At 38.6% G+C, this 16,087-nt stretch overlaps 1 protein-coding gene across 1 annotated transcript; it reads right to left on the bottom strand.

Annotated features, from left to right (window-relative positions):
* Positions 1-1,029: 1,029 nt before the first annotated feature.
* Positions 1,030-13,765, bottom strand: LOC115373364 (fucolectin-1-like). The gene is made up of 6 exons (XM_030071711.1): positions 13,672-13,765; positions 13,191-13,261; positions 11,856-12,150; positions 4,425-4,576; positions 3,825-4,104; positions 1,030-3,287 (listed from the first exon to the last, which is right to left on the bottom strand). The coding sequence occupies exons 1-6, from the start codon at positions 13,677-13,679 to the stop codon at positions 3,137-3,139; spliced, it is 957 nt and encodes a 318-aa protein (XP_029927571.1). The 5' UTR covers positions 13,680-13,765; the 3' UTR covers positions 1,030-3,136.
* Positions 13,766-16,087: the final 2,322 nt, after the last annotated feature.

Consider the following 16,087-nt stretch of genomic DNA (forward strand, 5'->3'; position numbering starts at 1 on the left):
TATATATGGCACATATATGGCACATATATATTTAAAAAAATATTATACATACATAAATATATGTATTTATATGGGACCGACATATATGTCAATATATAAAATTCTTCCAGTTTCTAAAAGGTTTTATATACAGTTTGTACATACAGTATATGTATATATGTATTTAATAATATTGGTTATATGTATAAATCATTTGTGTGACATATATATAAAAATGTATTATACATACATAAACATACATATTTGCATGGGCAAGACATATATATCCATTTATGAAATTTCATATCATTGTGCCTTTAATGTGACTGTTTACTACCTGAGCCACAAACCTCTGTTTATACCTTTCCTTTTCCTAGTCATATAACTCTTCTCTTCTTTTTACCCAATAATTAACATTGCTTGTGATCTCATCAAATATAAGGCCCTGTTTTTGCAAGCACAGAGACTTGGTGCCAGCGAAGTTTTTCAACGCAGTTTTTCAATGAAGTTTGGCAAAGTGGCATTTTTTATAAGGCACATTGATGATTTTTAATCACCTACTGGTTTGATATTTTGGTGACGGGTTGCACGCCAAGGTATGGCAACTGGTGGTAGTGGGTGTGTTATTGACAATCTGATGGTGCACTCATCCACATCCATCTGCTCAGACCAGATCAACAATGTGGCTCCCTTACATTTGGGGTTATGGTCATCACTTAAGTTGGTGGTTATATGTGTTATGCTTTCCTTCTTCACTTCAGTATTAATCTGTCAAGATGGAAGATATTTTGTTTATGCATTCAAATGGACATTCATATGCACATGACTGTGATCATATCAACAAAACTGCCGTGCCATGACAAATAAAGAAATGTATCCTTACTCAAGCCTTTAGTGATGGCTTAACTGAATAGATTACACCTGTGATCAAGAGTGTAGGTCTGATTTGGAATGAGTTGGGGACACATGATGGAGGTGTGGGGCATCTACATTACACCCAAATTCATGTTATAAGCCCAACTAGAGAAGACAGTATGATAACATGGCAGGCTCTCTTGATTGTTGTATTTTATTTCAGTGAACATTTAAGCAGCAGACAGTGTGTATGAAAACATTGGAGCAAGCATAAAATATTTAAGAAAAAATCTAAAGACCAATCAGCAACAGCAATAGAAAGACTGTGGGGTCCATGTGATGAAACAGTATTCTTTCCTGTTACAAGTAATGCAGCAAATTGTAGACATTATGTCATGGTTTATCTGAAAATATTTCCCTGCTTTATACATCTAAAATTAGTCTTTATAATATCTTGTACATGATTGCTCGAAGCAGATTGGAGTTTTACTTCTACAAACATTCCTTGGAAGCAGAGCAGCTGTGGAGGAAAACATAATCTTTCTGGTAAGTAAGTTAAACCTCAGAGTTCCTTCTTTAGTTTGCAAACTTGTGTAAACTAACGTGGGTCCTCTGCCGCTGGCTCCCTGCTGGCTTGATACGTTTTGAAGGGATGCAAGTAAAGGGAAAAGGGCTTTTGAACATTTTGGCCACAGGGTGGTGCTCAACAGAAGATTATCAAGTCAAAGTTCATCCTCTGCCACTGGGCACAATGATTGTGCTTTCCGAATTTCATATCAAACTGTCCAGATTTTAAGATTTTAAATTTGACATTTTGGCATAAGAACGGTGTTAGAGGAAAGGTAATGTCATCCTCACAATCAAGGGGATGAATCTTCCTTTGGGGAACATGAAAGCACTCATCAAATAGCATTACAATCTCCTCATTAATTTAGTGGTATCACATGCATATTTCACATTTTGGACTGAGGGTAGCGCTACAGGAAAAGTCATGAGATAACCACAATGGAGAGGGTTCCTCATCTGCGGAGCATGAATGTGCTCATCAGATTTCATGACAATCTGAAATCCATCTATCACATTGTGAGATAGATGTGTGTAATTTGGCATTTTTGTCTAAGCAGGCACTCGAGGAAAAGTGCTGGCGGCACAATGACTGATGGTGTCTCTTCCCTGGTAAGGATGAGCATGTTCACATCAAACCAATAAAATTGCTTTTTATTCGACAAGTGTTGCTGGAGGTTTGATCTCTGGAGACTTTCTCTCTTCCCCATGCACTATAGGTGAGGCTGTGTGAGAAAGCCCTACTCTGCTTCTGAAGGACAAGTGTACTCTGCAAATTACTTGGCAATCCCTACATTACATTTAGAGGTATGTTGTGCATAAGTCAAATGTTAGGCCTGCGAGTGGCACGATAGAAAATGTCATAGGAGCACCACAAAAAAGAGAAACCTTCTTTTGGGGAGTATGAATGCACCTACCAAATGTCAGTCTACTAATTGCATTTGGTGATATCTTGTGTACAAAGTTGACAATTTGGCCTGTGGGTGGCACCACAGAAGTGGTCTTAAATTCACCACAGGGTTCATCCTCTGAGGAGCATGAAGGTGCTAGCCAAAATGAACAGCAATCTGTCCAATAGATTTCAAGCTGTATTGCCTTGGAGTTAAGTGCTGAACAAAGAGACAGAAAGACACTGCCATTCTCAGGCCTCGGCTGCCAGCAGGGAAAAACTGTGATTCTTTGGCACCCTCTCTTGAGGTTTATTTCCTCCAATGAAATAATTTATGCCTCCAGAGCAGCTCTAGCCCAATGAGTGAGACCTCTGGCTCCCAGATATATCTCTCCAACAACACCAGGCAATGTCATTAAGTTACCAGGCATGTGGAATTTACTTCATGTACAACATGCTGAATTAAAATACCGATTCTCATCATTTGGAACAAGCAGCAACTGCAGTCATAACAGAGCCTTGTTTTGACAGCCAATTGCTGGCTACTTTCTGGATGATTTTGAAATGTTGTGAAGTGTCACTTATTTTCATGTGCTGCCTTCACAGTTTAAAGAAACAAATCCAATCCACTGTAACATTCATACATGGTGACATTTTCTGTTTCTCTCAATGTTAATGACCAAACAGAAAAAAAATTCTCCAATTACAACAACACCCACCTTCTCAATGCTATTGCTAAGGGAAAGGAGCTGTAAGCCTGTTAGTATAGTTACTTCATCTTTTTTTCAGAATCAGAGCATCAGAGTATCAGCTGAATATCTACAGTGTAGTTTTTCAACCTCTGTGGGCCTAGTCCAGGCTAGAGCCATACACCTCCACCTCACACATTATCACGTGCTTTCTTGTTCCTGGATTGACTATGTTGACATAGCGACCCTCCATCCCATGACACTGGAAGCCATAGGTAAACCCTGGAGGGATGTGAGAGATCACAGCACACCTACCAGAGGGAGAAAAAAACACTTTGTTATCTCAGTAATAGTTCAGATGAAAAGGCCTGTGCCTAGTTTGACACGCTGCTCATTTGTACCACTTTTTATCAAAATATTCTCATCAATATTCTCCTCTCTGTTTGACAAAGAGCAAGCTAATATTGATCCAGTGCTGGGTGCACAATTTCTTTTCTGTGCAATTGTGTCTTAGCTGTAGGTGGAAAATCAGGATCACTTCAGTCTGCCATGAAGTGACCAGATTGTTTGGTTCAGACAGAAAACTGGACTACATCAGTATTTGTGAATAACAGGAATGATGTGCCTCCTCAGTAAGTCAACTAATAATTATATACCATCCAACTTATTCACTGACAACATTACCAATAATGTTGTGTTTTAATAGTATGACAAGACTATGATCATTCTGGACAGTTAAAAAAAATCCAATTATGCGACCTCCCTTGGAGATGAAGAAAGAGGGAAATAGAGAACAAGTTAGGCCAGAGAACCTTTTCCATATACAGAATACAAATTACATAATCTACCTGGGGTTGTTGTTGCCATTGTTTTCAAGGGAATTTCCAATGCGGATCTCAGCTCCGTTGAGTTCATGTGGTGCAATATTGCGGTTGGTTACATTAACAGAAAACACCTTGTGTGTTGTGATCAGGTCCAGCCGCCACCAAGGATTCAATTGTGCTTGTGTGTGAGAGCAGGAGGCATGTTCCCAGGTGGAGTCCCGGTTCCCGTCTATGGCATTGTATGGGACACCAAATGAATGCGTTGACGACTGTGTGGCTTTCCCTTGCAGTGCCACGTTCTCTCCTGCGTGAAGGGAGCGGTTATAAAAATCAGCAGAGATAAAATTTCCTTTATTTGTAGAGCGCCTAGAATACAGGAGTGTTACAAAAAAGTGCTTTACATGAATAGAGTAGACAAAGAATCAGAACTAATAACAATAAAATGCAAAGCAATAAAAAAAAAAAAAAGACTAGAGGAAAAGAACTTGCAAATCTTTTTCTGTCACTATCCAGAAGAACTGCAGGAACTTTTGATTTACGATAAGAGGGAGCTACATGTGTGTTTATTATTTTCTCCTATGGATGATTTAATTAGAAAATGCATGTTGCAGCTCAATTTCTCACCAGTTGGGGCACGGTAACCATAGACTTCCACTTCGCAGAGTGTAAGGTGCCCTGTACGTGGCAGACGCACAGTCACGTAACGTCCCTCCATACCTCTGGTCAAACTCAGAGGCAAAGATTCTCCAGCTGGGATATGAGAAATAACACCAGCCCTAAAAGAGTAGGGAAGCAAGTTTGTGACCAGAAGGTTGCAAGTTTGATTCCTGAGCCTAACTGTGAAAAAAGGTAGGCTACGAGAAAAAACCTTGGAAAATTTGTTTTTATTATACTGTCAGATTTAGTAAGAAGGAAATCCTGGTGATTTTAGCCCAGAGTCACAATATTGTCAAAAGCATCCAGACTTTGAAGAGACATTGTTTTGATTTCAGCATATGTGAAAATATGAACTATTTTCTGACTTTTTAGGGTTAGGGTTGGGGGGGGGGGCTTTTTACCACGGATCTTTTGTAGCACAAAGGAGATATGTTGGTCAAACTCATAAACATACACTAACACTACATACCGAGTGTATGTAGTGTTAGTGTATGTTTATGAGTTGTATAACATAATAAATTATCTTGAAGGAGTAGATGTTTACCAGTAAACTTGACTCCAATAATTTAACAATATGTTAACAATATGTTAAATTATTTGTTTTAAAAATGTAAATTACTTATCAAACAGACCTAACAATTCAGGTACCAATGAATGAGCAGTAGTATGCCTGTGATAACACAGATTGAAAAATAAGCCGAAGTGATACCTCTTCTCTGAATAGACAAGCTAAGCCAGAGTGCTGCTGTTAGCCAGTGAAAATAGAGCAGAGTGGCAACTCTTCGCTTTGTCACTCAATCTATGTCAGTGCGCTGCTGTAGCTGGAGAGTTTCTCTGCCTTTTGGCTCGTGCGATGCCGGTGTAGTTGCTATTATGTCAAATTCCGCGTTAAAAATAGATTCCGTTTTATTTGGCTAATTCCGTGATTCCGTGATCGATAAGTCGACAAAGCAAAAAGGGGAGGAAAAAAAAAAAGACCAGCCGGCTGGCCGGCCGCCGGTCAACTGGCAGCACCGGCCGTTCTGGTATTCTCCAGAACGTCCAGATGGCCAGTCCGCCCCTGTATATATATACAGTGGGGAGAACAAGTATTTGATACACTGCTGATTTTGCAGGTTTTCCCACTTACAAAGCATGTAAAGGTCTGTAATTTTTATCATAGGTACACTTCAACTGTGAGAGACGGAATCTAAAACAAAAATCCAGAAAATCACATTGTATTATTTTTAAATAATTAATGTGCATTTTATTGCATGAAATAAGTATTTGATCACCTACCAACCAGTAAGAATTCTGGCTCTCACAGACCTGTTAGTTTTTCTTTAAGAAGCCCTCCTGTTCTCCACTCATTACCTGTATCAGCTGCACCTGTTTAAGCTTGTTACCTGTATAAAAGACACCTGTTCACACACTCAATCAGTCAGACTCCAACCTCTCCACAATGGCCAAGACCAGAGAGCTGTCTAAGGACATCAGGGACAAAATTGTAGACCTGCACAAGGCTGGGATGGGCTACAGGACAATAGGCAAGCAGCTTGGTGAGGAGGCAACAACTGTTGGCGCAATTCTTAGAAAATGGAAAAAGTTCAAGATGACAGTCAATCTCCCTCGGTCTGGGGCTCCATGCAAGATCTCACCTCGTGGGGCAGCAATGATAATGAGAAAGGTGAGGGATCAGCCCAGAACTACACGGCAGGACATGGTCAATGACCTGAAGAGAGCTGGGACCACAGTCTCAAAGAAAACCATCACTAACACACTACGCCGTCATGGATTAAAATCCTGCAGCACACGCAAGGTCCCCCTGCTCAAGCCAGCACATGTCCAGGCCCGTCTTAAGTTTGCCAATGACCATCTGGTTGATCCAGAGGAGGAATGGGAGAAGCTCATGCGGTCTGATGAGACCAAAATAGAGCTTTTTGGTATGAACTCCACTCGCCGTGTTTGGAGGAAGAGGAAGGATGAGTACAACCCCAAGAACACCATCACAACCATGAAGCATGGAGGTGGAAGCATCCTTCTTTGGGGATGCTTTTCTGCAAAGGGGACAGGACAACTGCACTGTATTGAGGGGAGGATGAATGGGGCCAAGTTCGCAAGATCTTGGCCAACAACCTCCTTCCCTCTATAAGAGCATTGAAGATGGGTCGTGGCTGGGTCTTCCAGCATGACAACGACCCGAAACACACAGCCAAGGCAACTAAGGAGTGGCTCTGTAAGAAGCATCTCAAGGTCCTGGAGTGGCCTAGCCAGTCTCCAGACCTGAACCCAATAGAAAATCTTTGGAGGGAGCTGAAAGTCCGTGTTGCCCAGCGACAACCTCGAAACCTGAAGGATCTGGAGAAGATCTGTTTGAAGGAGTGGGCCAGAATCCCTGCTGAAGTGTGTGCAAACCTGGTCAAGAACTACAGGAAACGTCTGATCTCCGTAATTGCAAACAAAGGTTTCTTTACCAAATATTAAATTCTGTTTTTTTGATGTATCAAATACTTATTTCATGCAATAAAATGCAAATTAATTACTTAAAAATAATACAATGTGATTTTCTGGATTTTGTTTTAGATTCCGTCTCTCACAGTTGAAGTGTACCTATGATAAAAATTACAGACCTTTACATGCTTTGCAAGTGGGAAAACCTGCAAAATCAGCAGTGTATCAAATACTTGTTCTCCCCACTGTATATATATATATATACATATATATACACACACACACACACACACACATATATATATATATATATATACACACTATGGCAAGCCGTTTAGGAAAATATTATATATATGGAATGAAAGTCTGAATATATGGAATGAAAGTCTGAATATATGGAATGAAACTTGAATATTTTGAATGAAAGTCTGAATATTTTGAATGAAACTTGAATATATGGAATGAAACTTGAATATATGGAATGAAAGTCTGAATATTTTGAATGACACTTGAATATATGGAATGAAAGTCTGAATATATGGAATGAAACTTGAATATTTTGAATGAAAGTCTGAATATTTTGAATGAAACTTGAATATATGGAATGAAAGTCTGAATATATGGAATGAAAGTCTGAATATATGGAATGAAACTTGAATATTTTGCATGAAACTTGAATATATGGAATGAAACTTGAATATATGGAATGAATCATTCCATAGATTCAAATTTTCATTCCATATATTCAAGTTTCATTCCATAAATTCAGACTTTCATTCCATATATTCATGTTTCATTCCATAAATTCAGACTTTCATTCAAAATATTCAAGTTTCATTCCATATATTCAGACTTTCATTCCATATATTCAGACTTTCATTCAAAGTACTCCAGACTTTCCACATTTTTTTTCCACGGCGCACCGGTGGCCGACTGGATAAGCGCATGTACAACAAAGTAGAGCGGAACTGCGATATCCTGGGTTCGAACCTGGCTTGGCTAGCCTAGTCCTCCTTCCACGCAAAAACTAAAACTAAAAAGCCATTTAACAGGCAGATGACATTTAACCAAAGGGGACATTCAAGCCTCATTTTAATGCAGCTGTCAATCACTGAAGACGTATCTCACATCTTTTATATACTTGACCTGATCACGTTCAGGCACAGATTATTTAATTTTTCCAGCGGGTCCGAGAGGGTCGAGCTCCGTTTTGGTGGATAAATCAACCAGTAAAATTTCTGTGGTGTTCCTGTTATAACTGCAGCGCGAACATTCACGTAGTGGCCTATGATATTTCTATAATAAATGTATCGCGTCTATAGTGAATAGAAAGAATGCGTTTAATCGCGCCGGGGCACAAAATGTAAGAAAAGCTGGCGCCTCCGAATTGTATATGGAAGAAGAAATCCTGCATACTGTTAATACATATTTTAGAGACCTCCCAAAATTTATTGCATCATGTTTTTAGCGGAGTTCATGTGTTATTAGGCTAAGGGAAGATGAGCTCCTCCTGCCTCCCCTGTCGTTCCCACCCTCCAGGTAGACAGTTTGTGTTTTTATTCATTAACCAGCTGCTTTATAGCCGTCCTGCACTCCAGTTTGCATTTGGCCCACCAGCATATTCAGACTTTCATTCCATGTAGACTTTCATTCAAGTTTCATTCCATAAATTCAGACTTTCATTCAAAATATTCAAGTTTCATTCCATATATTCAGACTTTCATTCAAAATATTCAAGTTTCATTCCATATATTCAGACTTTCATTCCATATATTCAGACTTTCATTCAAAATATTCGAGTTTCATTCCATATATTCAGACTTTCATTCCATATATTCAGACTTTCATTCCATATATTCAGACTTTCATTCCATATATTCAGACTTTCATTCAAAATATTCGAGTTTCATTCCATATATTCAGACTTTCATTCCATATATTCAAGTTTCATTCCATATATTCAAGTTTCATTCAAAATATTCAGACTTTCATTCAAAATATTCAAGTTTCATTCCATATATTCAGACTTTCATTCCATATATTCAAGTTTCATTCCATATATTCAAGTTTCATTCCATATATTCAGACTTTCATTCAAAATATTCAAGTTTCATTCCATATATTCAGACTTTCATTCCATATATTCAGACTTTCATTCCATATATTCAAGTTTCATTCCATATATTCAGACTTTCATTCAAAATATTCAAGTTTCATTCCATATATTCAGACTTTCATTCCATATATTCAGACTTTCATTCCATATATATAATATTTTCCTAAACGGCTTGCCATAACACACATATATATATATATATATATACACACACACACACACATATATATATATATATATATATATATGTCGCTGGTTTAAGGTAGTCACTGACTTTGATTGTTATGAGCATTATTTCATTGATAGTTCATTTGTCTGATAGAGAGCATAAGTTAAAAAGATCAGTATTGAGATATTTCATTTATGTTAGTTTATGCACACTGATTAAAAACTATTTACACTATTTTGAGAATACTGTATATGCAAACTGGTCCTGAGACTGAGAGCATTGTTCACAAATGTACAATTGTTATACTGCATACTGTATTGTTATACTGTAATGTTTAATACACTTTGCACAGTTGGGTGAAGCAGAGAGCTGCGTCTGCGTCTTGCTTTCTCCCCTTACTATTTGCCCGCTTTTCAGGGAGACAACATTTTCTTTCAAATTTACAACTTTAACCTAGTTTTTTCTCAGAATATTACCCCCTTTCCCGTATTCATATTTTTTCCCCCCTACAATGGCCCTAACATGCTGTCATAAGCAACTCAGCCATGTCTTGAATGATTATTATATAAAATTTAGGATCCTGCTCAGCTCAGACAAGACAATCAATAATGTCCTATATTCACAACTACAAAACTTAAAAATTGGCATGTATTTTCAAAGTAGACATGCTGTCAGCCAACAATAGCAGGGCATATTCCTGAAAACAGCTCAATCCTCTATTTCCTCTTTTCTACCAGGAAACAGCCGGTGTTATTGTGGAGCAAGTTGTTCCTTGATGCCTTTTGAGAACCGGCCCGCATTTTGGCAGGTTTCAGAACTGAACATGACGTAGCAGAAGTTGGGCAGCAAAAGTTGGGGTGAAAGTTTTCATGGGGAAAACACTGTCATGGTGGACAGAACACAACTGCTTGGCTTGCTTTTTAGGAATTTACTTTTAAAGTCATTACAGTTTGCATTTGATGGTGACCTGCGTGTTGCGACCACGAACATCGTTCAGAACAGACCAGTATGTTCCAGACAACAGGTAGGTAGTGAAGCGGATCTTACACTTGGGGAATCTCTTGTGGTAGCCCCTTCCATAGCAAGTGATGTCAGTGGTTCCATGTTTGGGACCAGCATTTTTGTGGAGGCATGCTGGTGTCAGCATTTTTTCAGTGGAAATGCATGTGTGGAAAAGAGCTATCAGACACCTTCTAAGTCTTTCCCTACACAGAAAATGTGAAAAGTGTTGATTAAAAATTACTGGAGTTATCATGTTAACAAATGGAAAGTTTGGGCCTGTGGAGGTGCTCCAGACTGGTGACATATTAAGGGAAAAAACCCCAAATAAAGTATCTTAGGACGCAGAGGCATTTACTAAGTAATGAATTTCAGGTAGCACTATCTTTCTAAGAATGTAAAAGCATTGGAGTTACAGACTTTTAAATAATATGTGTAACTGACATTTGTGAGGTAGTATCACAGTCATGTTTATTCACAATTTAGACACACCTATCTGGAACACGACCCCTCCTGTTTTACACTGATGTTGTAGTGCATAAAGGCTTATTTATGCTCCTTTTACATATGAAAATCATCTCAAATCATGTAACCATCCCTGCCCACATTCTTTCATGCATTCTTTATGTTGGCTCAGAGTCAACAGTTTTGGACAACAATATACATGGTGACAGTGGAGGAGGTTGCATTAAAGCACCTGCTAAGAGAGATTCAAAAGTGGAGGCAGTGCTGCAGACAGCAGTGGTCTGTGAGGCCAATGCATTGTAACAGGTGGAGAATTATTTTCTCCAACATTATTGATGAGAGAAAGTTCTTCCTTGTGTCTGGCTCAGAGACCAGTCTCACTTGAACTGCTGGCTACACTGCCCCCATGATCTCCAATGGCACTGCGTCATTTTGTCCATATCTGTAAGCTTCCTGAAAACATGCATAAATATGTAAAAGAAAATGTAAATGAACGCAGAGTTCAGCCAGAAGGCTCTGACTGTATTTTTATCTGTGTTTAATGTTGAGCATAAATGATCCTTAATACCTGAATTCTGCTGTTTTTTTATTAGGATTTATTTTAATATACTAGTTATTAGTATGACTACTTTAAAGTAACTTGTTTCTATTTTTTTATTTTTTAGCACACTTAGTACTTTCTAGGATCACACGTAAGCTGCTATATGGATTGATTTCCGTGCCAAACGAAATTTCATTGTATTATTTACCAGTGCAATGACAATAGGGGTGGTTAATCTGTGTGATTTCACGATTCGATTCGATTACGATTATTGAGGTCCCAATTCGATTAACAACCGATTTTCGATTATTAGCGATTCTCGATTACCGCGCTCCTTCTCGTCTGTGTCTTTCCTCTGCTGTCTCGCGGTGTTTGTCTAACCTCTCGCGAGGGGATCGAGCGCGAATCGCTGATTGGCTTGGTGAAGCGCGAAGAACAGTGTCACCAAATAATCGATTCTTAAAAATTTAATAATCGATTCATAATCATCCACAACATAATCGTGATTAATCGATCATCGATTTTTTTCACCACCCCTAAATGACAATAAAGTATCTTGTATCTAATGGGAGGCTTCCTCTTGTAAAAGTGTGGAACTGGATGAGGGTGAAAAAGAGGAGCTGTCATTATTCTTTCCCTCAAATGTTTATTATCATATAACTGCTTATAGCCACTCACAGTGGGTTTCCAGCACCATTCTGCTCCAAAGAGTTTCCTACGTAGACCTGGGCTCCATTGAGCCTTTCTGGACAGCAGTCTCCTCTGTTGGTGATGATGATGGAGGTAATGATGAAGGTGTCCAGCAGGTCCACTCTCCACCAGGGGTAAGCGTGACTATCAGTACAGCTGCATGACCCAGCATCGAGGCGAGATTCACGGTTTCCATCGATGGCGTTGGAAGCAGCACTATAGGATGCCCATGGGTTGTTAATGAGATTTGACTGGGTTGCTTTTCCACGCAAGGCCAGATTTTCTGTGAATGAGACATGATCAATAATCAAACAAGTCAATCAGTTGACTGCAAGTCAGTTGCATTCAGCTTTTTAACAAGCCACATACCTAATCAACTGCTGTGTATGTCACACTTAGGGCTAAGCTTTGGTGAATGCGAACTTACACCATCCTGTCGACGGGAACTATTTACAATAAACAAAAAATGGGTCTGGAAAGCAGAAATTGAAATACAGTATATGTGGCACTGAGCTGGCTCAGACAGCTCAGCTGACACACAGTGTGACACAGAGTTTTTGGTTGAGAGCCAAACACAACACCTGAGAATCAAGGATTTGACTCTTTTTGGATCAACCATTCACCCAGATTTACAACCATAACCCCAGATTTATTAAAGCATTATTAGGCTCTAAAGCATCTTCAGTATTCAAAGTTTGCATTAAAGGAATACTCCAGTGTTTTGGTAAAAATACTCTTTTTCTGACTTACCCAGACTTACCAGGGTTAATGATTTTATAATCTACTGCAGACACCATTATGTATGTGTTTTGATTGGCCTTTTAATAATAATAATAATAATAATAAATGATTATATCTTTGTTAAAATAAATAAATAGATAGATAAATAATATTGAACATTAATCACATAACAGTCAGTTTACTTTATAAATATATTTTGGATTGCAATAATTTCTAAGTCCTAAGAGTTTTCAAGTCCAGGCTGAAACTACAGACAACAAATCCACTTGATCAGCCTATTCACTTTTGATTGACAGAATGGGCCTGCCTCCACACCCAGTAATCTTTATCATATCTGTAGAACCTATAGTTAGCCTTTTTCATTATTCATTATTTCATTTTCCAAAAGATGCACAAATCTCCAGCTGACCTCCAGCTGTGGTTTTAGGAGATTTACACAACTGCAAAACCTCTAATGCAGTTAGCAAACCAGTTAGTAACCAGTACATTGCTTAATAGCCATGATTGTACTTCTGCAGTAGTCAAAGCCACACCAGGTGTTATTTTCTGGCAAAGACATCATAAATAAAAGATCATATTTACTTAAAGCAGTGGTAACCATGCATGTGCCCAGGAAAAGCAGCAGAAGGATAATTATGGTGTGTTTCATCTTTCTGGTTGAGAGAGAAAAAACACAGGGTTATTAGTGGACTGATACTGAAGAAATGTAGATCACCAACATTCTACCTACCGTGTGAAATTTATCCCAGTCCAATAACAGACAGTACTGATTTAATTTCATCTCAGAGTGCAAATCAAAACCATGAGAATGAACTCACCAATGGCTGCAACAAGAGTTAATTAAAACGGAAATCATAAAAATATAACATTGAGTAATTAAATGAAGATTGCTAATTCATTAATTACATCTCTGCAGTTGTTGAGGGAAAGGAGTACAAACCTGTAAGCAGCACCCACAACTAAATAACCATAACTGATAAACACTTAAAAAATGCAGAATGTAATTTTACAGATTGTAATTTTGTAAGTTAGATTATTATAACTAAAAGTGTTCCCTCTGTACCTTGGCATGCAGAATGAATAACAGCCTCTTCTGTTTAGATTGCTTAATACAATCTGACAAATTGCGTTGTCTGCAGTGTTTATGTAGCAGTTTAATCATGGGGTGGGGGGAGTACAGTACAGGAAAATCAAAAGTTCCTTAACGTCTTCTCAGAAGAGTGAGTACCTTTCCACTTTTGGTTTCCTCATACCAAAGAATGGCACTGCTATTCCAGTACTTGCTGTAAACTGTATCAGTAAATCTGGACTGGCTTGTCTACTAATCACATGTTTTCATGTTTGGTTACTGAGGGGATAACTACATTTAACTCAACGCTGATTCAGGTGAGCGCCATCTCACGTGGTGAGGTGATGAAAAAAAACAAAACCTTTGCCCAACTATTCTAGTTGGGCAAAACTGTTTTTAAATGCTTTTCACTTCATATAGAGCTGCCCCTAGCCAAACTGGGGCCCTTATTATAAAATATTTCAACCGGAGATTTTTTCCTTAAAAAACTTCATCCTGATAAAGAAAAAAAAACTAGCAGCCACACCCCTGAGTCTAACAAAAGTAATTTATAGATAAATGTGTGTCACATCAATTAACAAAAGATGTTTACAGAGACTGGACTTCTTTCATGTCATGAATTGCAGCTGAAGTGCAGAATCTGGCCACAGTTTGACATTTTTACTGAAACAACAGACCCACCTTCGAGTGAAGCTTGAGCTTCTTCTTTTGTTTGTTCTTCTTTTGTTGTTGTTGTTTTCCCCTTGCTTTCGCTGGATTCAGATTTCTTGCGCTTAGTAATGTAAGGCTTGTGTGCGGCAGCTATTGAGTCAGCAGAGCGTTGGTCACTTTTACGCACTATGCGGCTCAGCAACCCTAACCCCTTCCTGGACATAAATTGAGTTTATAATGACGAATTACTGTCTTTCAGAGGCTGCAGAGGGCTCAGTTTTAAAGATGGAGTGAAGGTAGCAGCGGAGATGGTATCAGTATGAAACTGGGCAATTTAAGGAATTGGTTGACATCAATCTAGGCTATTGGCAAGGTGGCTAAATTATGCTGCAAAGTTTTAGTGAGGGAAAAACTAGCAGACTATTTTCAAAGGAGTCCCTTGACCTCTGACCTCCAGATGTCTATACGAAAATGGGTTCTCTGGGCAGCCACGGCTCTCCCTTTGCAGACATGACCACCTTCTGCTAATCCCATGCAGTTTGGGCCACAAACCCTGCAGTCCACATTTGTTCTTGTGGCCTGTTGTAAAATGGTGTATTTGGGCAGACTGAGGCCTAAACAGTCTTGGAGTTGCATCAGTTGGGTTTGACTTAAACTGAGCCACATTGCATTCATGTGTGATGATGTTCACCCTCATAGGAGCCATTTCATTATAGTGACACCATTTTTTGCAACTTGACATCACTGTATAAAATGCAAGAAAAAAATGCAATTTTTCTGTGGTGTTCCCTAAGGTCTTGGTGTCCTAATGTGGTATTGTGCAGGGACCATTGTTATTAATTTATCAACCATTTTATTAATTCTCCAGTGGTCATGCTGCACAAACATTTGGTGTTTTCTTTGATTTGTTAGAGATGAACAGACAATAATATAGAGCACTTTTTTGTTGTTTTGTTGTCACTCCTCCAACTAGAAATCGTCACAGTCAGTAATAAGATCTTCCTCCATGTATAATAAAACCTGAAATGTAACCTCTTCCTGGACAATGGAAGAATCTCTTCAGACTGGTTTTGTAGTGTGTGTGTGTGTGTGTGTGTGTGTGTGTGTGTGTGTGTGTGTGTGTGTGTGTGTGTGTGTAAGGAGGGAGAAGTGGACAGGAACAGAAGAGCTTCCAAAATATGCACCACTTTTTTGCACACTAGGTATTGACAGACACTGCAGGTTTCGGTGTGTAAAGTATGTATGTTCGGATCGGTAAATAGTAAAAAATGAGTTTATCAGTTTCAGCCAGGGGTTACACTTCCAGTCAGGGAATACATAGATCACACATGAAATGATTATTTAGTGCTGCAAACAGAAAGGGCAATTTTTATTTTTTTATCTTTTATAAAGGTTAGGACTAGGAGCACAGTGACTCAAAGTTTGTGTGTGTGTGTGTGTGTGTGTGTGTGTGTGTGTGTGTGTGTGTGTGTTTTATGTTGTATTATTATTTAATTATGGCATTCCCTATGCTATAAGAGATGCAGGCTATGTGAATTTATTTTAGACAACTGAAAACTTATTTATTCAACAATGCTTTTACCTATAACTGTCACACTTCTGTTGTTTTATTCCATTCTTTTACATGTTTTGTTTGCTTCCTTTGTATTCTCTCGATCTTTTTTTGTATTATTTACAGTTGTTTTTGCTGCCTCTGTTTTTTTTTCTCTTTATTGTGAAACACTTTGAGCTACACCCTCTGTGTGGAAGGTGCTTTATA

This window comes from Myripristis murdjan, chromosome 16 (genome assembly GCF_902150065.1).
Source record: "Myripristis murdjan chromosome 16, fMyrMur1.1, whole genome shotgun sequence".
NCBI lineage: Eukaryota > Metazoa > Chordata > Actinopteri > Holocentriformes > Holocentridae > Myripristis > Myripristis murdjan.

Bases quoted from the DNA above. Each gene is read 5' to 3' on its own strand.
- LOC115373364 (XM_030071711.1), bottom strand. The intron at 4,105-4,424 runs GTGAGAAATTGA...CCCTTCACGCAG, and splicing joins TGGTTACCGTGCCCCAACTG to GAGAGAACGTGGCACTGCAA. The intron at 3,288-3,824 runs GTAGATTATGTA...TCCCTCTGGTAG, and splicing joins AATGGCAACAACAACCCCAG to GTGTGCTGTGATCTCTCACA.